The 22765-nt window shown below is 42.4% G+C and overlaps 2 protein-coding genes across 7 annotated transcripts; both read right to left on the minus strand.

Annotated features, from left to right (window-relative positions):
• Positions 1-199: 199 nt before the first annotated feature.
• On the minus strand, positions 200-13079 carry LOC143511769 (sentrin-specific protease 7). Of its 5 annotated transcripts, none has more exons than XM_077001400.1 (21): positions 13063-13079; positions 12431-12585; positions 12216-12308; positions 11960-12075; positions 9109-9715; positions 7845-8148; positions 7052-7221; positions 5182-5289; positions 4933-4966; positions 4470-4676; positions 4065-4348; positions 3823-3953; positions 3621-3737; positions 3094-3213; positions 2858-2950; positions 2173-2345; positions 2037-2077; positions 1881-1924; positions 1668-1736; positions 738-888; positions 200-532 (listed from the first exon to the last, which is right to left on the minus strand). In XM_077001400.1, exons 2-21 carry the CDS (start codon positions 12539-12541, stop codon positions 371-373), a joined length of 3135 nt encoding a protein of 1044 aa, XP_076857515.1. In that variant the 5' UTR covers positions 12542-12585; positions 13063-13079; the 3' UTR covers positions 200-370. The 5 variants fall into 5 exon arrangements, with proteins under 5 accessions (XP_076857515.1, XP_076857516.1, XP_076857517.1 ...); XM_077001401.1 differs by lacking the exon at positions 13063-13079 and adding an exon at positions 12916-13054; XM_077001402.1 differs by lacking the exon at positions 13063-13079 and adding an exon at positions 12738-12887.
• A 2373-nt stretch (positions 13080-15452) lies between these two features.
• LOC143511782 (cyclic AMP receptor-like protein A) lies at positions 15453-21572 on the minus strand. 2 transcript variants are annotated; one of them, XM_077001426.1, is made up of 13 exons: positions 21411-21572; positions 20054-20106; positions 19896-19950; positions 19636-19692; positions 19105-19165; positions 18638-18725; positions 18449-18538; positions 18314-18352; positions 17752-17830; positions 17312-17359; positions 16457-16539; positions 16207-16348; positions 15453-16122 (listed from the first exon to the last, which is right to left on the minus strand). In XM_077001426.1, the coding sequence occupies exons 1-13, from the start codon at positions 21495-21497 to the stop codon at positions 15964-15966; spliced, it is 1041 nt and encodes a 346-aa protein (XP_076857541.1). In that variant the 5' UTR covers positions 21498-21572; the 3' UTR covers positions 15453-15963. The 2 variants fall into 2 exon arrangements, with proteins under 2 accessions (XP_076857541.1, XP_076857542.1); XM_077001427.1 differs by having other exon boundaries at positions 21407-21536.
• Positions 21573-22765: the final 1193 nt, after the last annotated feature.

Raw genomic sequence — 22765 nt, forward strand, 5'->3', positions numbered from 1 at the left:
ACAGAGGATTCACGTAATGCAGCTACACTTACTAGACTGATCACCGAAGTACAAACCTAACTCACTAAGGGGATCTGGCTAAATTCTTCACCCCGATAGCCCCTCTAACTTTTTTGTTTTTGTTTTAAACACACCTTGTATTTAGAGACACCTCCCCTGCCCCCGTCTCCGCCCCTTGGAATAATGACATACGCATAGGTGAAGAAGACATTAAGAATTTTTACTTTAAAAAATTTATTACATTCTAAATCATGTTTTTGCTTCCATGAGTACAAAGGCATAAGAACATATAAAAGGACTAAGATCAGACACGAGAAACACGGGCGATAAATTAAAGTTCAGGCGAGCACGTTCGTCTGAGCACATGATGCTACTGAACGTCATTTCCCTTCTCAGGTGGCTCCTCTAAGCTCCGCTGGAATCGATACAGGTACAGGACAAGGTCCCGAATCTCCTCCCGCTTCTCACGCACCTGCTGCCGCGGGAACCAGCTCTCCAGGTTCAGCGGAAGGTCAAAGTTCACCACGGGATCCTGCAGGACAAGGACTCCAGAGTCAAACGCTTGTGCAAGGACGGTTCTTAAGATTGATGTTAAGACTGACACCGAACCAGACCATCATTTATATTCAAACTGCCTCAGTGAGAGACAGGTGCTTTGACATGGCTCACAGAGAGACGTGTCCTCTGAAAAACAGTACAAGCAGATAAACAAGCTATGCTAATGTTGCTGGAGTCACCTGTAAGAAACTCTCGGCATACTGTAGTAAATACAGGCCGCAGTCACTACTGTTGTCCTGCAGGGGGACTTTGCAATGTGAGCCCACCATCCGCTCAGCACTGAAGTCTCTGTAACCTCCTCTCTTCACCTCCCACTCCGCCTGCAGATATCTAGAAGAAAAACACAAACAACTCAAACACAGAACACACATGTTGCTCTATAATCTTCCACTCGAGCATAATGGTTCCAAGTCTGAGCAACGCCCTCAGACTGATGATCTGTTCCTATAGCTATATTTGCTTCACGGATGAGTGCTGTATTGACCAGGTTCTACTAGAGGTCCAGGTGATCCAACACTGGACACACCTTCTCATTCAATGCACGCTCTTTGAATGAATGAACACATGTGGAGTTATGTACTTAACAAAAAAGGTGAAATAACTGAAAACATGTTTTACATTCTAGTTTCTTCTAAATAGCCACCCTTTGCTCTTTGCACACTCTTGGCATTCTCTCAATGAGCTTCCACTAATGAACCCTGATAAGGCACACCTGAAGCCCATTTCAGGTGACTACCTCTTGAAGCTCATTGAGAGAGTTCCAAGAGTGTGCAAAGCAGTACTCAGAGCAAAGGGTGGCTATTTTGAAGAAACTAGAATATAAAACATGGTATTTCACCTTTTTTTGTTAAGTACATAACTCCACATGTGTTCATTCATAGTTTTGATGCCTTCAGTGAATCTACAATGTAAATAGTCATGAAAATAAAGAAAACACATTGAATGAGAAGGTGTGTCCAAACTTTTGGCCTGTACGGTACATACATCATGTTACACATGGTTAAGACAACTTTTTCCTGAGCCATTGTTCTTTCTCTCTGGACAAAGAAATTCAATTCATTCGAAGTGATTCAACTCTAGAGCATCAAACAGTGACAGGAGAAACTTACTCGCGCAAAAGTTTGAAGATGCGCTCATGGACCGAGAGCTTCAGAGAGTCCATCACCAAGATGCAGGGCCTGAAGGCAAAGGACATGAACACAAGTTCACTATACTTTCACCGGTCTTAATAATCACATTAACAAAAAATAGATAAAATACAAAAAAAATATAAGCTACACAAACACACACACACACACACACACACACACACACACACGTACCTCTTACACAATGTCTGCCGTTCACAGGTCTTTTCTGTACAGTTCTATACACACACAACAGAAGATGGTCAGTCACCTTATTAATATAAATTAATAAATCGCTATATACACACATACATACACACACATAATAAGTCATTAACATCAGTCACTTACTGGTGGACCTGGAGCAGAAACAGACTTTGAACAGCTTTCATCTAGGGTGTGAAAAATACGATGATTGCTTCTCATGTGATGTATATAATATAGGCACAGTGCTTTGACTTAGAGCAGTGACTCTGCTGGGACATACCTGGATGTCTGTCCGCATCAGCGCCGGGTCGGTTCCCCTCCTGAGGTTCACTGCAGGTCGTGGAGTCACTTGAGATCTCGCTGGTATCCTGCACCGAGCCCTGGCCCGTCCTCCTCACGTACTGCGGCTGGTCCATTCCAGGGAAGCAGATGACCACCAAATACCAGTGAGCCCTGCATCGTAAAAACGACAAACTCAAAAAAGGGGACACAGCTGTTGACCCGCAAACACACAGCGGAGCGGCAACACTGCAGGAGTCTTGGCTGCCGTGCCGTGAACGGGGAGGCAGACACCATACACCAACAAACATGTCAAACACTGACCTTTCTTAATAGCAAACAGAAACCTTTGTTTTGTTCTCTCTCATGGTCCTGACACACCCTGTTAGGAATGGTAACTACCAGATACCTCATTCGAACGGCCCAGCAGGGGTGTGTTCATATATTCCAACACGCAACTAACCCAGAGTATAGTCACAGAAAGACAGACTAAGCTGACATTATTATATTCACTGTGTGTGTCTCTGATTTAGTCCTGGTTCCTGCTACACACTCATACCTTCTCCTAAGAGCCTGGTTTTAATTACCGGCCCCACCCCAGAGACCGCAGTGTCCTAACAGGCTTACACAATTAGGTCCCTGGCCATGCCCAACCTCAGCACCACACAAACACAAGTGTTACTCACTCCTGATTGACAGGCACAAAGAGGAAGTCTTTATCGAAGATATCAACATGACGTGTCCATGTCCGCACACGCTGGTGCCTTCTCAGCTGGGTTCTAAAAGCACAAACACAACGGCGTGCCTGGGTATTTTCATACGTACTGACTTTGGCTCTGATTATGAAGAAAAGCAAATTAACAATTTAAATGTTTTATTTTATTTATTTATTTTTTAATCCCCAGTTCCTGTAAACACTCACGGCGTGCTGGTGCTGTCTTCATTAGCATTGTCACGCCTCGTTAGCTGTTTGTAAAAGAAACTGCTAAAGACGTGGGATCTTCTCACTGACGAATGAGGGGCCTTCTGCACCAGCAGATACCTTCAGAACAAACATACACACATCACCACACATCTTCTAGATGACATTGCACATATGAAATGGTTACATTATATTTTAAAGGAGCATTTAAAATCAAGTTCGAATCAACTGCATGACACCTTTTCAATGCAACATCATGTCTGGGGTGTGGATGAGCTCTAATTTCATTTACTTATTTAAAGGGTTTCAGTCAATTTATAATCTAAATAGGAATGTCATTCAGGACCAGCCGAACAAGCTCAATACACATACGCACAAGCAGCAAAGAAAGCAAATCTCTGTCCAAATCAAATATCCCTGTTTTGGAAAAACAAAGGTTGACACAATTAAAGCGTGTTGTTTGTGCGTGTGTGTGTGCGTGTGTGTGTGCGAGTGCACGTGTGCGCATATAAACACTGTTGCCTCACTTGAGGTAGAAGTCAATGATCACATCATTGAGGAACTCCCCGCTGTCCAAACACTCCAGGTCTTCTGTGGTCACTGTAATGGCGCCTTTGGACGGTGGCGGAGGGAACTGGATCAGTCTGGGTGCACAGAGACGGCAGCGTGAGCACAGCTCCGGATCCAGACTGCACAGAGAGCAGGCGACACAGAGAGGAGGGGGCGGACCTGTGGGCGGGGCCTCGGTGGCGGTACGGGCTCCACATGGCTTCAGGTCTGGGGCTCACGGAGACACTGTATCTGCCCCTGGCTCTGCTGTGGCGAAGCGTGTAGACCGAGTCTGGCTGCACTTCAGTGTCCTGGGGCCACACACACACACACACACACACACACACACACACACAGCATATGAATGAAAGTATGGATGGATACACAGCTCTCATTCCAGGTTCTTTGGAGGTGTTGCTCACCTTGGCAGCAGGTGTTGTGGGAGCAGCCTCGTGGGCGGAGACCTCGTGGGCGGAGACCTCGTGGGCGGCGGCCTCCGATTGGCCTCTGGCCTGCAGCAGCTGCAGCAGGTGGGCGTCGCCCTCACTCTGCAGGAGCTCCAGGCTCTCGGGGGGGCTGAGCGGGCTCAGAAGTCCGTTGCTCCCATGTCGGATGCCCGCCATGTCCATTATGGAGGCAAGTATGGCCGCCTCCACTCCTCTCAATGCACCGCACACGCACAGCAATGCCCGCGTGCTGCTCTCGGCTGTAGGGGGCAGAGGGAAGCATCAGAAGAGCAGGTTCAGTTGAATAACTCCTTAATTAATATCATCGTTAAGATTTAATTGAAACAAATGGCCCCCAGAGGAACTGTGGCACTTGCTGACCTTTGCACTTCCCTAGCTGCATGACCGAAAGGTCAGAGGTCAAGCGCCGAGCCTGAGCTTCAGACAGCCATAGGAGGAGCAGAGATGGGGGCGGGGTTTTGTCACTTTTAACCAATCCGGTGTCGCGCACCTCATGCCCATTCCACACACTGTAGTTTCGCACATGTGCAGTCGGCAATAAAGCTCTCAGCCCAGATCCCGAAGGGTCTACAGAGGAAGTCAAAGGTAAGGAATGCCAGAACACAGTTTTAAACACCCCATCATGCCTCCATGTCCGTGTACACCATAATCCCCAAATGATGTCAACTGAAGGAAACCGCCCCACCAAGGTTACATCTGAAATGCATTTTGAGGCCCAACAGCTCTGGCACGCTATGTGCAATCATGACATTTACACTACACACACTGCACCGTATACATTAATGCAAGTCAGTTAGGGGCACACTCCAAACAAGCATTGTACCTTTCAATAAAATTGTGATTCTGTCAACTGTGATCTGTAAAAGACAGAAAAAATATATATAAGACATTGCCCAGGAAAGGCAGATAAAAACATCTGAACATGTTCTAATCAAAGGTTTGGACAAAGACTGTAAAAAAAATCTTTTCCCAAATCCTTAACTGGACCTCAGTAACGGTTGCAAGGAAATTCGTTTATGCATGGTCTGAATGTTACTCGGTCCGATAAATCATTTCAGCTCTGCGACAATACCGTCACAAGTCCAGTGGAGAGCGCACTGACTCCACCCATGTGAAGGGCGGAGAACTGGACCTCAATCTCTGGAGTATGACTGAAGGCTGAGTCCATAAAGCTTGAACCCTGTGAAACGAGTTCAGAAATTAGTCGAAAATGGGCAGTCATTGGACAAATAAGAGTGCGGCATATAATCCTGCAATCTGGTCCAACCGTAATTCATACACCTTTTTTTACGAGATATACTGACTAAGCAGTTTTGTGGTAATCTGGGTTCAGACACCTACAAGAATATAAATCTCAGTAATGAGGGGGGAAAATCTCCCAGAAACTCCAACTGCTGTTGTCATCCAACAGCAGAGTCATAAGTACAGATGAATGTTACTGTCGTTTCTTACATAAATGAAATTTCTATGCATAAGATCATACAGAGAAAAGGCCAATGAGACAAGCCTATGGGCTAAAGGATTAAAAGTGTTTAGTGTGCTTTTGTGTTACTGTTAATGGGCAAATGCAGGTTATTAGATATAAACTTAACACTGCAGATAAAAACTTTAACTTGAAGACACCTGGAGATTTTTTCACCTTTTCGTTAACTGCTCATACCTAAAGCAATTTAAACACAATATCAACTATTCACAAAACCTCGAGAATTGTGAAATGGATTTTAGCATAAACCACAGCTTTGCTGCGTTTGAGTGTACATGCATAAACACGGGCACTCTCACACCCAACATCCTCCTGTAGCCTCCCGAGATCCTGACCTCACCAGAGCTGCCGACCACCCGGAGACAATACACTGCTCGCACGTGAGAGAGCAGGCATGTGTGTGAACACCACAAAGCTCTCTAAGGCATCTTAGAGAAGTGTCAGTATCACTCGGCATTCTGGGAGATTTGCGCACATAGTCAGAGAACCCTGCAGGTCGATCCTGTCCACAGCTTTCATTTGTCTTGCAAAGCTCCAGGACGATAAAGGAATCCGGCTTGAAATCATACACCCTACTAATGCGACACGCTGCCATCATGTCAGGCACTGCCCCATTGGTCAGCTGAGTGCCAGACGTGGGCATAACTGGCTCGGCTCCGTTTCCCACAGAATGAGCCAACATTACCACCAGTTCTGGAGATCCGCTCAGCTCAGACATGGGATTTTACAGGCCTTGGCACGTGAACATTAGTCCACAGAGTATGCCAAGGAACCTGAAGGAAACACAGGGAGGAAAGAGCTCCCCCTGCAGGACACACATACATACAACACTAGGAACAGCCACAGTCACTCAACAGCAAGTAGCAGAGTAAATACTGACCTTTATCAGTCAGTTACTGGTCGATGTGATGCTAGATGCTAAACTAAACAATCATCATTGTTCATTAACTAATGTTATAATTCTGTCCTCCACATTTTCATTGTAATGTTTCATTCAGTGTTTATTTCATTAAGATATAGTATGTATAGTGTATACAGTATATCTGTATTGTGCAGAACTGAGTTAAGTATATTAGTCTGCCCCTTGAAAAGCATTCCAGTTTCTCATGTGGCCCCTTGGGAAAATTAATTGCCCATCCCTGACATAGGTGCACAAAGTATTCCACCCCAATTCTCAAAATGGCCTTCAATTCTCAAGCAGTATTAATGAGATGTTAAAAACAGAAAGCATTACGTCAGGGGAAGAGATGATAACCAGACGTGAAGTGGTTGCATGCAGATCACATTTTTCCAGTTAACAGGTACCAAAAAAAGACTTAAGATGAAGGAACATTCAGCTATATTGTCAAATATATAACAACACAAAATTAACTCCAACTTCTAGCTTTATTCTGCCTTGTGTGTACTGCTACCTCATACATTACAACTTTTAGCATGCGTGCGTAACATTAATGCCCACCTGGGTGTGCATGTCTGAGGCAAGAGCAAGCACATTGGGTTTCTTTTTTCTCTCTATGGAACGTGCAAGTCTCTGCGGTGTGTGTGGGACTTTGGCGCCCTCTTGTGTCTGGAGGTGTAATGTACCGCTATTTTCATTCTTCTCTTCCTCCTCCTCACTGGAAAGAACAACTGAAAGAGAGAGAGAGTGGGAAATGTGAAATGTGCCATATTTGTCAATTGTGATTTTTCACCGCAATCTAAATTTGTCCTCCGCATTTACCCATCTGTGCAGTTAGAACACACACACACACACACACACACACTAGTGATTACTAGGGGGCTGTAGATCACACGTGCCCAGAGCGGTGGGCAGCCCTAGCCTGGCGCCCGGGGAGCAGCTGGGGTTAGGTGCCTTGCTCGTTTCGTTAGGGCAGTCATGGCCTCAGGTCTGGGAATCGAACCCACGACCCTCTGGTCACAACACCAGTACCCTACCACACGACAATGACTGCCCCAACGAAAGTGAAGTAGAGAGACTTATCCAATATACACATGAGATTATGTGAATATATTTGTGGACAGCCAGGAAACAGAGGAGTTGTTCACACAAAGAAAACCTTAAAAATGATAATAGCAAACAAATTTGTCACTACAAATACAAACATGAGAAAGTAAAGGTTGATTATCAAATATTCTCATCATATATATTATGTATTAGCTGATTATTTATATTAACATTAACTGATTAATGAAATGCATTTTTTAGCCTCTTCACTACAAACCTTCTTCCTACTGAACTTCAGCTCACTTACTTGGTTCAGGTGTATGTGGTCTAGAGGCTTTTCTGACACAATTTGAATTCAGGACGCTTTTATCCAAGGAGCTCTGCAACCGACTGCGTTTGGGCGGGGCTTCTCCGTCAGCCAATCCCATTTCGGGCTGGCTCCCGACCGCTCCAGCAGACAGGCGCAGGACACTCCGCCTGGCCCCTCCCCAATCCTCTTTCATTTCTCCATTCGAGTCTAAACGACTCTCCCCTTTCTCCTGTTCTTCCTCTTTCGTTTCTCCTCCCTCATCTTCTGCGCTTTCTTGTGTTCCTGCCTCACTGATGTTGTGCTGAAGAAATAGAACAGGACCAGAATTAGTGGTCAGCCAGCTGCAATCAAACCTTCCCATCATGCACTTGGGTTGTACTGGTTGTAACAGCAGGTACCACCGATTCTATAATAGTATGTATATTGCAAATATAAGCAATAATTTCCACACTGCTGTCCACTATGACAAAGTGTTGCTCATGCTGTAAGGCAACTTATGACTTACTGTTTGTGACCTTCAAATTGAACATTGTGACATTTTGTTCGTTCTATTATCTGTGTGTCTGCCCTCAGTTAGAACTCCTGTTTTCCTTCTAGTTCCTCGCTTATCTTGTAGTTCTCCCTCTGCTCACATCTAGTCTGACTGTCTCCACTATTCCTCCTTTCCCGATAAAGATAAATACCAATGATGATATTAATGACACCCTGTTTCAAGTCTAATCTTAGTCCTTCTGTACTTAACGAGATGTCCTTGTTATCAAACTTTAAAACCCTTTCCTGACACTCGTATGTTGTGAATCCGTTCTCTCGGCACTGGTTACGGAACACTGAGGGCTGATCAAATTCGTACTGCTATTCGTGAACCCTGATGGCTATGCTCTACATCCAGAGACGACTACGAAGCCTGACACATTACCCTCCTGAAATCTCTTCGACAGATCAGTTCATAATTCCACACCTGTAATTCAAGTAGCAGAGCATGGTGGCAGAAAAAGTGAGGGTAAGCATTGACACTTGAGGCACTCCACTAGGCCCAAGACTGGGAAGCACTTGTTACGAATCGAGCTTGTTACGACAGCGGAGCAGCAGGAAAACACAACAACAACAACAATAACAACAACAACAACAACACAAGGCACGCAGGGCCGTAACAGAGCTCTACATGAGAACAGCGCTACATGAGGACAGGGAATCATAGCTAGACATAATACATATCCAAGTGCATGTGGTACCAAAGTTTTACCCTGATGAGAGGCCTCACCTGGGGGGGACGTCCTTCCCTCGTTGAATGCCTCACTCTTTGACTGTGTTCCGATAGCGCAAGACGTGACGAAGGGCATCTCGGCATTTCCACGAGTGCAGACTCGGCACTCTGATCGCTCTCCGCTACGTCCGTTCCTTCAGAGTGAAGGGGACTTGCAGAGTCACTGTCCTCGACCGGACACAGTTCACTGTTCTCACAGTGATGACTCGCCATCCCTGCAGACCACGATTCCTTTTCATCCGAAGCAGTCGACTCCGTTTGTTTTGGCGCATCGCGGATTCTTTCGAGTTTTGTTGACCGTGGAGATTTGGTTCCTTTGGCTGGGTGCGTAACATTTTTCTCAGCAGAGGGTGAATCGAGCGGTTTGGTGTTATGAGTGTTAGTTGTATGGAAGTCAGAAAGGTTTGTTTGTTCCCAGCAAAATGGACTCCCTTCTTTTTTGTCTTTCTGCTCTGCAGACAGTCTTCTGCCACACCACCTGTCCCTGGCTCCTCCTTTACACACTGACTGTTGCTTCATTTTGGAATCAGGCCCACAGCTACTTAAGTAGCTCTGTCCTACTTGCGTCTGGAGAACGTCTGTCAAAATCACCTTCAACTCTCGCCTGGGGGGAAAGAGTAATACTCAAATTCTGACATTCAGTGTACAAATATGTATATATACAAATTGCTTGTATCACACAGAGCCTTAAGAAAAACATTTGAACCCACAAACAAACAAAAATATCTGGAAACATACAAAATGTACTTACATGAGACATGCATCCCTATTAACCTCACACACTTACAACAGCTTAACATTTCCCCCTCTGAACTGTAATGCTTATACACTGGCTGGATGAACCAATGAAACTGCAGACGGTTTATCTTGCTTAGCCAATGAGCGCCCACAGTAGTCTGAGGCAGATGGTGCATGACTGATAAGAGCAAGGCTGGACACTGATGTGTGTGTGTGTGTGTGTGTGTGTGTGTGTGTGTGTGTGTGTGTGTGTGTGTGTGTGTGTGTGTGTGTGAGGGGGGGGGGGGGGGGGGGGGGGGGGGGGGTTCTGCTTGAATTGGGATGGGCAGGGTGTGAGGGTAAACACAAGATTTTGCCTGTGTGTTTGAAACAAACAACACAACAAGCCCTCATCTTTACATGATGTTTTACATAAATGTGCACTATATTCATACATTTTCATAAACTTTTATAAAAATATGCTTTTCCCTGTTAACTCTATTACACATGTATTTAATGCTTACTAGTAGGAGTGACCTGCAATAGTCGCTGATTCAACTATAGTCGACTATACCCCCTAGTCGACTATGAACATCATAGTGGAATGTACCATTCTAACTGCATGGGGGTGCCAAAAGATGCTGCTAAGCATTAGTTGTTACATGAAATGTCATTGTTTTCGTTATATATAGCCTTTTGTCAAATAAAATCATCCTAATTTCTGTTAATAAATATTTTTAAATGATGTGTGCGCATTAACAATAGGCATCTTCCTTACTACACATTAATAAATCACACCCTGCGGTTGCACAATCCAAATGAGCGAAGCTGAACACGCTACAGGATAGTCCGCATCTACCGAGATTATAATGGCTACTAAAAAAACTTCAAAAGTATTTTGAAAAAGATAAAGATGAATCAAACAAAGTAAAGTGCAAGTTATGTCATCAACGTCTTTCATTTTGCAAGACAACAACCAACATGGCATACCATTTAAAACGGGTAAGGCGAAAAAAAAAAAAAAAACAGTTCAGCTGTTTGTCTTTTCGGTGGTGTCTCGTCTTGTCGCGGCAAATAGGCCTATAAACATTTTTTGTTGTTGTTTGTTTTTTAAACCCCGTTACTTGAACTTTTCCTTATAATTTTTTTTGCTGTTGTGTGGCAATTTTGTTTTTAGATTTTCAGGCAGGCACATTTTATTTAAAATATTTTTGACATTTTGCACAGCGCCTGTCTGACAGTTCGATATGCGCACTGCGCACTGACGGTTAATGTTTTCTAACGTTTCATTAAAAAATAAATAAGTAAATAAATAAAAGCTGAACAAAGCCAACCTACTATGTTTATTCATTTATCTGAGTGTTTTAGGTTTTTACTTTGAAGTGGAAAAAAGTCCTGAATGAGAACAGGATCCTGTTTAAGGTGCTCTAGATAAAAATAAAAAAGAAATCCGATTAGACTATTAGTCAACTGAAGGGAAAATCTGACGAATCAGATTCAACTATGAAAATCCTTAGTTGAATACACCTCTACGTTCTAGTATGTAAGCACTTAAGAGCTACACCATTCATAAAATGTTAGAAATATTTGGCTTTTGGGTGAAATTTCAGGATGAACCTAAAATGCACTCAAATTGCACAACTTGCTGTTCACTAAGAAGGAGCTTAATGGCAAACTTCTCAACAGGTATTTGATCCATTAAATGATCAATTCCTAGTTCTATTAGAATTGGCATTTAAACAGTCCTCCTCATCATGCTGTTCATATTTTGACATCACAAGACCAAGATGACACCCAACAGTATCAAGAGTACCTCACCATTACAAGGTTTCAAACAGGATGTTCTCGGACAGAAGTGGCCACTGAGCATAGAGTGTCATATAATATCATCAGTAGGTTGGCCAACTCCCACACCGATGTTTGCTTCATTATGAACACAACTCCTGGCAAAACCAAACAATCTATTTTTAAGGAAATTCACTCTGAACTTCTCACCTGCCACCTGACCTGGCTCAAACTCAAGTTTGAAGAATCCAACCAGTAGCAATATTTACCCAGTATATTTTGATTGATTTGTATAGATATGGCAACAATCTAAACAGAAGATTAAGAGTGAGAGTGTGGCCATTACCTGTTAATATCCAACAGGACCGCGTCGTCCTGAGCGTTATCAACAGCTTGGTTTCCATTATTAAGCTGAACTGACTGAGATGAGGCTTCACTGGAAGCTAGCTGTGTCCAGTGGATCTAATGGAAAGAAATATTACATTATTTATCATAAATACATGACTGACTTCTGGACCAAGAAATGTGTGTGTCCTTCGTGAACCCCTAGTGCTTCCCAAACCCTCCCATCCACCTCACTGTGAGGTTCTGTCTGCCTTCACCTTGGGGTACATCCCTACAAATGGTGTTGCATCTGCACATTCATCAGCATCAGAGGAAATTCTTTTCTTGAGGATTTTTAATGGATTTCCAGACTAACGGAAGCACAAACACCCAGACAGACAGAAACAGACACACACACACGATACATAAATCATGTTATAATTGCAAACTTATGAAGAACACAACACACTTTTTGTAAAGAAACACTGCATACCCGGCAGCTGTCAAGTTTTCCTACTGGTGAAATTGCCAAAACTTTCCTCCGGTCAAACACGACACCGGCGGAGTGGGTCGAGTGGTGCACACGAGCTTTGTCATGCGGCATGGTGTCGGGACACTCCGCTGTGATCACTCCTGGACTTACGGCACCTGTGGACATGCGGATCGGACACATAATCAGACATGAGGCCAATATTGGGCTTTAGTTCAACACTAAGAGACACTACTGGGATATTTACATGCAGGAGGCCCACATTCACAAGCTAATGTAACTTCTATTTCACAAACATGGCAAACTTCACCGCTGTGTGTTATTAAAGAGCCCAGCTGGGGTGGCGGTGACCGCAGCGGTACCGGAGGGCCTGGACCGACCCGACTGACCGGTGTGATTCTTCACAACACTGGATACAAAGTACTAATCAAGGTAGCTAACTACTCCACATATCTCGTTTGAGGTCCCGTATCTCGACTCATACTCACTTTGTAAACCAAACGAACATTATATATTGAAAAACATGATCAAAAAACACGACTGTATGATTATAAACAAAACAAACACATTTACACGCTGCACTAATCGCACATGATTGTTTCGGGCTTTCCTGAATGAAAACTTCCTCCATTTACCGGACGTCGCGTTGCTTCTTCGCGTCTGTAGGAACGTCGGCGTCCGAGAACACCGCCGCCATCTAGTGGACAGTTGGAGTAAACGCACACTCGTTTATGTCCCTTGCTCAGTTCAAACGCCTCTGGTAAACGAGTTTGGGTTGAGACTCTACATTTTAATGATGCAACACATAGCCAACACGACTAGACGTCCCTCTAAGGCAAACAGTGCTCTATCATATCAAGTGCTTATTTGTAGCGTTTTAGTACTAGTTGGAGTTTTTAAAATGCCCATAAAAAGATGATATTTACAGATGTTTACAAATTAGTCTTCACTCTGACAGATAAATTTAAAAATGAGTAAGTAAATAATTTAATGTTGTTGGGGTATATAAGGAATTATATGAAATAAACAAGAAGTAGAATACTGGTGGCTATAGGTTATATGCAGGTATCCAAACTCTGAAAAATCAATCCTCTATTAATATATTAACAGAAGTATTTTTTAAAGGAGGTGGTAGACAAAACGATATAACCACAATATATAAAAGGGATAAATTGATATTTCTGAAAGTGTTAATGTGCAAAAATCTTTCACTGAAAAGCACAGTACAATTAATATAATAAAAGAGCATGTGGTCAAAAAGAAAATTCAACAAACTGAGGAAAATTATTTTATTTTTATTTAAAGTTTACATTTTAGTAATAATAACATAGAAAGGTTATATTGTAAAAGTGTTCAAGATATTCTTAAAATTGAACTGCATTTATTAAGGAATCAGTACATGGTACAGCTGCAGGAAAATAATCTCAGATCTGCACAGGCCCTGAGTAAGAGGTTGATGAACAGACCATCATACGCTACAGCTGAGAGAGAGAAAGAGAGAAAGAAAGAGGATGCCTAATATCCATTGTCATGCAGGGCAAAACTGGGTTGATAATCATCCTTTGTTTCAAGTCAGATATTTTCTATCCATCAGCATTTGAATGAATTTTGAAACGCTTCAAAACCAAAATGGAGTCAGCAAAACATCAGAACCAACTTTGAGATGCACAGAAGTCACTCCGAATAAAGACTTCTGAGAAACAACAATTCTGTCCAATAAATGTAAGCATTGTGCTTAGCATGAGAAAATACATTAACCTGATAAAAAAAAAATCGAATTGTATGTAAAATTTATGTCCCTGAACCATGGATCTTATTTCAAAGGTTTGGGACCCAGCTATGCACCTGCATGACCTTTAACCTCAGGAGTTAAATTTCTTTACTGCAGTTGTTGCATGTGGAACAGGGCACGTGCCGTCATCTGGGTCCGGGGCCGACATCGCCTCTGCCATTAACTGCTTCTGCTGACTCTCATGCTCCTGGGTATTACCTGACACGTGCACATTGCACAAACACATTTCCTGTTACACACACACACACACACACTATATATATATATATATATATATATATATATATATATACACACACACACACATATATATATTCATTACCTTGTGCCAGGCTACATGGTGTAAGGACAGGCTCCTCCTTTTGCTCCGTTTTTCTGACGAATTTGGAGATCTTCTGCACCACATAGGCACCGGCTATGGATGAAAGAGCACAACTTATTATCACGGACACCACACACCCACCTGAGTTAACATGTTGCATAACCGGTCGTGTGGAATCTACGGCGATTTCTGCCATGTCACGTTCGCGTCACCTTACTGAACCTGCGAGAGACCTTGTTAAGATGTTTCATGTAAGTCGGTGTAAGGAGCGAGAAGGAAGCGTGCGGCTGTGTTATTTCACTCTGTACCTTGCGATGATGTTTGGACTGAGATGATTATAGGGAGTGAACTATGAAACTAGTCTTACCTTTTATGAGAAGTCACACCATTATGAAGCCCACAGGTCTCCTCACGGCTCGTTCGTAGCCAACACGATATAATAAATACAGAACCTCAAAAGGAGAGACGAGCTGCACTGTCCAGTCTCCTTGTTCAAGTGTCTTCCGTGTTATTGTCGCACTGACGGTAACGAAACTAAACTATAGTGACCTCGGTTCGTCATCATCACCGTCATCGTCATCATCTCGTCCCGCCTACGCGTTATTCTCTCAGCCAATCGGGTTTAGATACTATTCAGAGTCCCAACACAGTGCAACCAATCAGAAGAGCTTTGACAGGCAATACACAAATGTAACGTATAATGGGCACGTAAACACACACACACACACTCGACTCACAAGATGGCAGTATATAACACATTCAGAAATCGGCGCCTTTATTAAATGTTTCAAAGAGGACACGCTTAACTGAATGAACTCAATCGCTATAATTGTTCTGATATTAACTCCTCTCAAATGACCACTTTTATGCCACTGTGTAATTATATAATAAAAAAATGACAGACAAAAGCAGAGATTTTTGAATATTTATGAATGTTGCAAATTTAGATTATTTGCAGTACAAAAATATAAAAAACATTTTTACATTTCCATAAATAAAACATAAAACATGCTCAATCCCCAAAAATATAATAGCAGTCAGTTACATTAAATGCACAGAATATAAAAGGAAAACTGTACACAACAAATCCACCAATACTGAGAATATTCACTGAAAGTGTTCTTCCTCATCACCACTTACACATTTACAGTACCATGCTGCAGTCTCTTACTGTGTTATACTTTTTTTCACTTTTTGGAAGATTGAGAGAGTACATTTTTACAGTGCAAACACAGTTCTCAATTTATCCAAACTATTTTTTTAATAATACTGAAATAACTCTGTCATAAGTGAAGAGCTTTAGCTTCCAAATGACACGGAGATTAAGGGAAAAGCACGCTCTCACATACATACATGCTCTCACATACATACACGCTCTCACATACATACACACGCATACAAAATGACAAATAAAAAGCACACTTAGGGTCCTCTGTCCTTCAGACTCATGTCAGGGCTGTAGAAGAGCACGTTGTTATCCTCATCGTCTGAGTCCGACTCCAGTCCCACGGTGTATCCCACACCGGCTGGGTGATACTCGCCAATCCGCGTGTTGTCACACAGCCGCGACTGAAGTGCCAGCTGAAATCAAATTACAGGTCAGCCAGTGTGTGTGTGTGTATGTCTGTGTGTGTGTCTATGTGCTTGCGTGTGTGTACACATTACTTTGAATCCTGTATTGCTGAGCTGACTCCAGGCGTCTTTGCCGAAGACGAGTGCGTTGGCGAGGCCGTGCAGAGGGGCACTGAGCACGTGCAGAAGTGTGAGGACGAATACTGGCTCAGCCGGGAACACCGCGTTATGAAGCCTTCGAGCACACAACACTCACGTGAGCAGACACAACAAATCGAGCAGACACAACAAATCGAGATTCAGTCTGGCCTTAGACAGCATATGTACATTTACACATACTTACCGATTTAAGAGGGGAAAGATAGAGACCAACAGATACACTGAAGGATACCATTTCAGAGGGCGGATCTCCTCAGCTAGAGACACCTACAAAAGAGAGACAGAGCTAAATGGAAACTAAAAGGAAACTAAATGACTTTTGATGATGGTGTGTTTTATATTTACACACACACACACACACACACACACACACACACACACACACACACACACACACACACACACACACACACACACACACACACACACACACACACACACACACACACACACACAGTCATGCCCGAAAGTATTCATACCCCAGGCAAATTTTGACTTAAGTTTACTTTTATTTAACCAGAAATTATATTTTTGTCTGGAAATCCCAGGAGATAATACGATGATGTCCAAGAGACATCGTTCTGGGAAAAAATATTTCTCAGCTTTTATTCACATTTGAACAAAAAATGGCATGTCTAAAATTATTCATACCCTTCTCAATAATTAATAGAAAAGCCTTTATTGGCTATTACAGCAATCAAACACTTCCTGTAATTGCTGACCAGCTTTTTGCATGTCGCCACTGGTATTTTTGTCCATTCATCTTTAGTGATGAGCTCCAACTCATCACTAAATTTTGGACATGAATAATTTTGGACATGCCATTTTTTGTTCAAATGTGAATAAAAGCTGAGAAATACTTTTTCCCACAATGATGCCTCTTGTACATCATCGTATTATTTCGTGGGAGATGCCCGTGTCATTTCCAGTCAAAAATACAATTTCTGGTTAAATAAAAGTAAATTTAAGTCAAAATTTGCCAGGGGAATGAATACTTTCGGGCATGACTACACACACACACACTTACACTTACACTTACCTTCCTTCTTTCCCTCTCTGGGTTAAAGGTGCCAAGCCAGGACTGCATCTATGACATAAGATCATACACATGCAACTATCTAAGATGACACAAAATACATAATGTGTGCATAAAGAGTACCATGTATCTCTGGTCTTGTAGCTTCATCCGCTCTCCTATATGCCCATATTTGGAGTGTCAGTGTGCATGTGGACATGCGTGTGTGTGGTTAAGCAGAGCGCTGGAATGCTGCACTCTGGTTCATCAGTCTGACTCATGCACGTCAGCATGACAACAAGCGAGAATTGAGCACAACAAAGGAATCTCGCTCACGTATGCATCAGCAGTGCATAAACTCAGTGCCCTGGAGTTTTATATAACATCCCAGCTGTGACTTTGTGGCCCATTTTATTTGGTGGTTGGCACAACTGATTTCACCCTCAACCCACTTACTGACTCACCCGATCATTGGCCACAGAGATGATGCGTGCGTAACAGCAGGTCATGAGGAAGATGAGGGTGAAGAGGGGGATATACCATCTGAAAGGGGGAGTTTTTCACACAGATATTAAGGAACTGTGAAATCAATCACTCTCTAATGCTGTGTTAAAGACTAAACACCTTAAAAACAGACACAGGTGCACAACTGCACGCACACCAGCCTGGTTAGAAACATAAACAGGCTCTTTCAAAGTGTTCTAAAAATGCGTACGCCTTAAGGTATGTCATGATCTTTAAAGATTCTCTGATAAGTCAAGGCAAACGCTTCAGAAATGTTCCTGAATGACTAAGTTTTGCAGAGGAAAATTAGAACACAGGAAGAGAGAGAATTCCTGAAAGCCAAGATCTTATCTGAAAAATTCAACCCAGTTTTAGCCACAGCCTCCACTGAAACACACACATGTATCTAACACATTTCTCATGGGGATTCTGTAATTTTTGTAATACTCCAGCACAAATGACAAAAATATATACAAAATAAAACAAACTGCAGATAACAAAAATGATTTGGCTGTTACTCACATGCCAAACCTCCAGCCCATATGATCATCTGTTATCCAACTAATTGGGCAAGAGAGACATGAAGGGTAAGAGAGCAGAGAAGGAATGGACAGAGTTTGATTTCTTGTAGGAGTTTGGAGGTCATTAGGAACTCACCACCAAGCTCCAGCAGGACCATAGAACCCCTTCAACAGGGGCAGAACTGACATAAGGAGAGGGACCCCCCATGCCACTACATGGTATGATCTGAAAGACAAAGTTTAGGGATTCAGGGACATTATGTGACCAAAGTGTGTGTGTGTGTGTGTGTGTGTGTGTGTGTGTGTGTGTGTGTGTGTTTCTCACATCTCATAACGTTCAGTTCTGATCTCCTTGACCAGGTTCAGATAAAGATTCAGAGTGATGAGACAAACCCAAACCAGTGCACTCCAGTCTGCAACACAAAACCACAACACAGCCATATAACACCCACAACAAAGCCAAACCACACCCACAAAAAAAGCTATACAACACCCACAACACAGCCAAATCACACCCACAAAAAAGCCATATAACACCCACAACACAGTTAAACCATACCCACAACACAGCAAAATCACACCCACAAAGAAGCCATATAACACCCACAACACAGCTAAACCACACCCACAACACAGTCAGACCACACCCACAACACAGCCAAACCACACCCACAACACAGCTATATCACGTCAGGAAAACATTTACAGCCGATGCAACAATGTTGACCAACCACATGTCTGAAAGGATGTGGCAAACAGACAATTTAACATGTCACGTTAACACAAACTCACCAAAATATGTTAACCACCAGGCCTGAAAATCACAAAGCGTGCCCTCTGGGTGAGATTCTCCCTGTAGACACAGACAAAGAAGCAGCTGAAAAGGAGTCACTTAGCAAATATTCAATTATTTCATTCTATTCAATAAGAAAACGTTAAATCGACCCAAATTGTACGGTCATGAAAATGTTTACGAATGTTTGAGAGGTTGACGAGTACACTGACAAAAAGGGGCACTGTCAGCAGATCTGTGGCTTAAAGGTTGACACACCGAGATTATCTACAGTGTACTATAAAGACCACATCAACAGCACAGCATTCTTAGTGGAGCTGTTGTGACTGTCATTCTGTGTATGCTTTCAAAATATAAATCACTGGGCCCCCTAACTTGGAAATGTCAACAGAGAAAACTGGTTTGTAATTTAACCTTTACATATGTTTATACTGATAAAGTATCATAAAACTGTCACATTAGGGGTTTTTCATCTCACTCACTCTCACATGCGCACAAAGGTGTTTCTCGTATTAATGTCAATCACTCACCATTACATATGCAACACTGTCGAAGAAAGCTGCTATTGTCAAACTGAGTATCATTTTCTGAAAATAGAAGAGACAGTGACTGAATTTATATTACAAATATAAACATTAGATATTAGAAATTAAAATAAAAAGATTAGATAGAATAATAATATGAAATAAAAGCACATTAAAAGAATACTCAAAGACAGCTGTGAAGAAAAATATAATTACATCATTACATGGGGGGGACTGCACTGTCTAAAACTTTATAGATAAAGTACCTGAGCCAAGGAGTTGTATCGACGAAGCAGCCATATTACAAACAACATAAAAAGGCTGTAGAGAGAACAATATTTACAATTACAGCAAAGGAAAACCAGCACATGTACCAAAACGAAGATCCAGTAAACCTGCTAATAGAGATGAATGTGCTGGCTACCATGCAATCAGAGAAAAGGTTCCAGTGGCTCTTTTCATAGCAAGGATCACATCCTGTAAAGAAAATAGAGAAATATCTGCATAAACAAGCAATAACAGGACATTACAATAACAGGACATAAAACATAAGAAGGAGACACCTATACACTGCACAGAAAGGATCACCTCTTATTACCACTTTGAAATAAGGGCCTTCTATATATCTAAATCTACCTATAGGATTTCTATAGGAGACAGTGAAAATGTAGAATTACAGTTGCTCAATTTCATGAGGGCAGAATGAGGAACAATAGTACAAATTACACAGGATGTGTTGCAATGCATTTCCATTTTTGCATAGGAGATACTGCATACAGGAAGAAGCATAACCAAGAAATTACAGTTTCCACTACACGGTCTCTGTAAGTAATGTGCACAACGACACTGACAGTCTGTACAACAGAGGCCTCAGCTCCTGAGAAGAAGCCATTTCTCAGTCTGTACATGTGTGGATACTGCTTGCCGGATGGCAGTACTTCAAAGAGGCGGTGTACAGGCGGTGTTGTGTCTCTCCTGATAAGATCAAGGCCTATTGTGTGAAAAATGTATAAATGCCAGGATGGCACTTAACCAAATCTCCGCCCACGAAACTGACCATTTATGTTCAAGATCACTCCGCTGAATGCATTTCCAAAGCAAAAGCGATACACTCTGGAAGAATACATTTGAAGACACAGCAAAGTCTGCCTAAGAAGGCTACTCAAAAAAAGAAACAACACAAACTACCTCTTTTCAGATGTATTGTACTTTATTGTACCTGTGTTAACACCTGATATAAACGTCATTTGTACACATGAGTGTTTTCACTGTGAGCCCAAGACATCAGGACACTGCATCATTAAATGTGTATCCCTCTACCAACAGTATCAGCCGACACAAGTAACTGTCGCTGCCATATCGGTGTCTACATCAGTCCTCTGATGGACAGATGATCCCTCTAAAGTAAAGAGCACTAAAGAGGAGTTCACTCTCTTTTGTCCTGCTAAAGCAGCAAGAATGTTGAACATCAAGTTAATTAACAACACTAACAGCACCGAACCAGTTTCCTCCGGTTCTGGCCGTGCATGCCAGTCATATGCCGTGTATTCTTCATCTAAAGAGCACGGACGGGCCCTGTTTTTATACATAACACACAGATCTTGTAGAAATCCAATTTCTAGCAATTGCACATCTACAAATACATGACAGTGCGTTTCTCTAGCAACCTGTTGCTAAGCAGGCGCTATGGTAACCACCCGGCTATGGGGGTTAGCCGATGTAGCTGGTCTTCTCTGAACCAAGATGAGCTCCGCAGCTAGCCGGCTAGCTAACTTACTTACACATCGATAGTCGTCTGAGTCTGCGACGAAGAAAGGGCAGCGGGAACTACTGTTACTGTCTGCCTGCGCCTGATGAACACCGTCCATACTCGCGGTGCATTTAGCCAGCCGGCTAATAACGTCTCGGGTTGCGCGCGTGCCGGATGAGCTCGCGCGCAGACGCGCTGACGAATACGGCGCGCGGGAAGGGTTAAAAAAAAAAACAAGACGAAACGCAAATCAGTTGAGTCGACTCCGTCCTCGACTCGTCCTTGGGTGGCGGGGGTAAGGGGGGTCACAACAAAGCGTTTGTCTGATAAAACTGATGTGATTATCTTTACTTGAATGTTTACGCTAACGTAAAAGGGTTCAGTGGAGATGGTGGGGGACGGCGGCTGAGTTACTGCGACTGGGCACCACGATTTCTGTCAACACAAAGACAGAAAATAAAGCAGTTTCATTGTCTGTGGACCACTAGAAACTGTTATAGCTTAAGCACTTTTGTTATTTATAATGAGTACATATAATAAGCTATTATTTGTTACTACTAATAAACCTAGCCACTAGTAATTTAATTACTATTTAATTTATACATTATTTAATTATACATTAAAGTGCAATAACTTTTATATTAAACAAATGTAAATGCATTCATTCATTTAGAAAGTACAAATATGATTATATATAGTGATGAATATAAGTGACGAAAGAAAGGAAGAATAGTAGATCTAAAGGCAATCATGTCTAATTCTTGATTAGAATATTCAATTCATTTTATAAAGTGTAATTCTAACATCTTTCATGCTTAACAGAGAGCTGGTATTGTTCATGGTTTCCTCCAGAACAACCTCCTACAGTTCTTACTTCAGTCCTAATTTGACCTAGTTTTGACTATTTGCCGCGTGAAATGCAACGTGTGCAATAAAATCATATTCAATCACTGTTCTTTGCCATTTTTTCTGCAAGGTATATATAATTTGCGTAACATTTATCAATTATTTACCAACATATTAGCATGTTGCCCCTGAGGTATGTATGTACTGGTACTGGTATGTACGTACTGTGATTTGTTGAATCATCATTCATTCTCAGATTGTTCTTTGAGGTTCTTCTGTCAGCAAATAGCGGCCAACCCAAGGGCGTGGTGGGGGCGTGGCCAACCCAAGGGCGTGCTGGGGGGCGTGGCCACAGTGGGAACAATAGCGCAACATGAAATCTGCAAGATGGACTTTGGTTAAAAAAAAAGTGGCATCATGTTTTACTCAGTGCGGTTATCCAGATAACTCTTGCAACTGGTTTTTCACGTAACCTGAAAACTGTAAGCCTCTTGTAAAACGTAGAAAGTACATATGTTTATGTGCCTTGTAAACAACTAG

This window comes from Brachyhypopomus gauderio, chromosome 4 (genome assembly GCF_052324685.1).
Source record: "Brachyhypopomus gauderio isolate BG-103 chromosome 4, BGAUD_0.2, whole genome shotgun sequence".
Lineage (NCBI taxonomy): Eukaryota > Metazoa > Chordata > Actinopteri > Gymnotiformes > Hypopomidae > Brachyhypopomus > Brachyhypopomus gauderio.

Bases quoted from the DNA above. Each gene is read 5' to 3' on its own strand.
- LOC143511769 (XM_077001400.1), bottom strand. From the start codon at position 12,541: ATGCCGCATGACAAAGCTCGTGTGCACCACTCGACCCACTCCGCCGGT. The intron at 2,951-3,093 runs GTGAGTGTTTAC...TTGTGCTTTTAG, and splicing joins GAAGACAGCACCAGCACGCC to AACCCAGCTGAGAAGGCACC. The intron at 2,346-2,857 runs GTGAGTAACACT...TTTACGATGCAG, and splicing joins TTTGTGCCTGTCAATCAGGA to GGCTCACTGGTATTTGGTGG.
- LOC143511782 (XM_077001426.1), bottom strand. From the start codon at position 21,497: ATGGACGGTGTTCATCAGGCGCAGGCAGACAGTAACAGTAGTTCCCGC. The intron at 17,360-17,751 runs GTGAGTCAGTAA...CTTATGTCATAG, and splicing joins TCTCTGTGGCCAATGATCGG to ATGCAGTCCTGGCTTGGCAC. The intron at 16,540-17,311 runs GTAAGTGTAAGT...TCTCTTTTGTAG, and splicing joins CAGAGAGGGAAAGAAGGAAG to GTGTCTCTAGCTGAGGAGAT.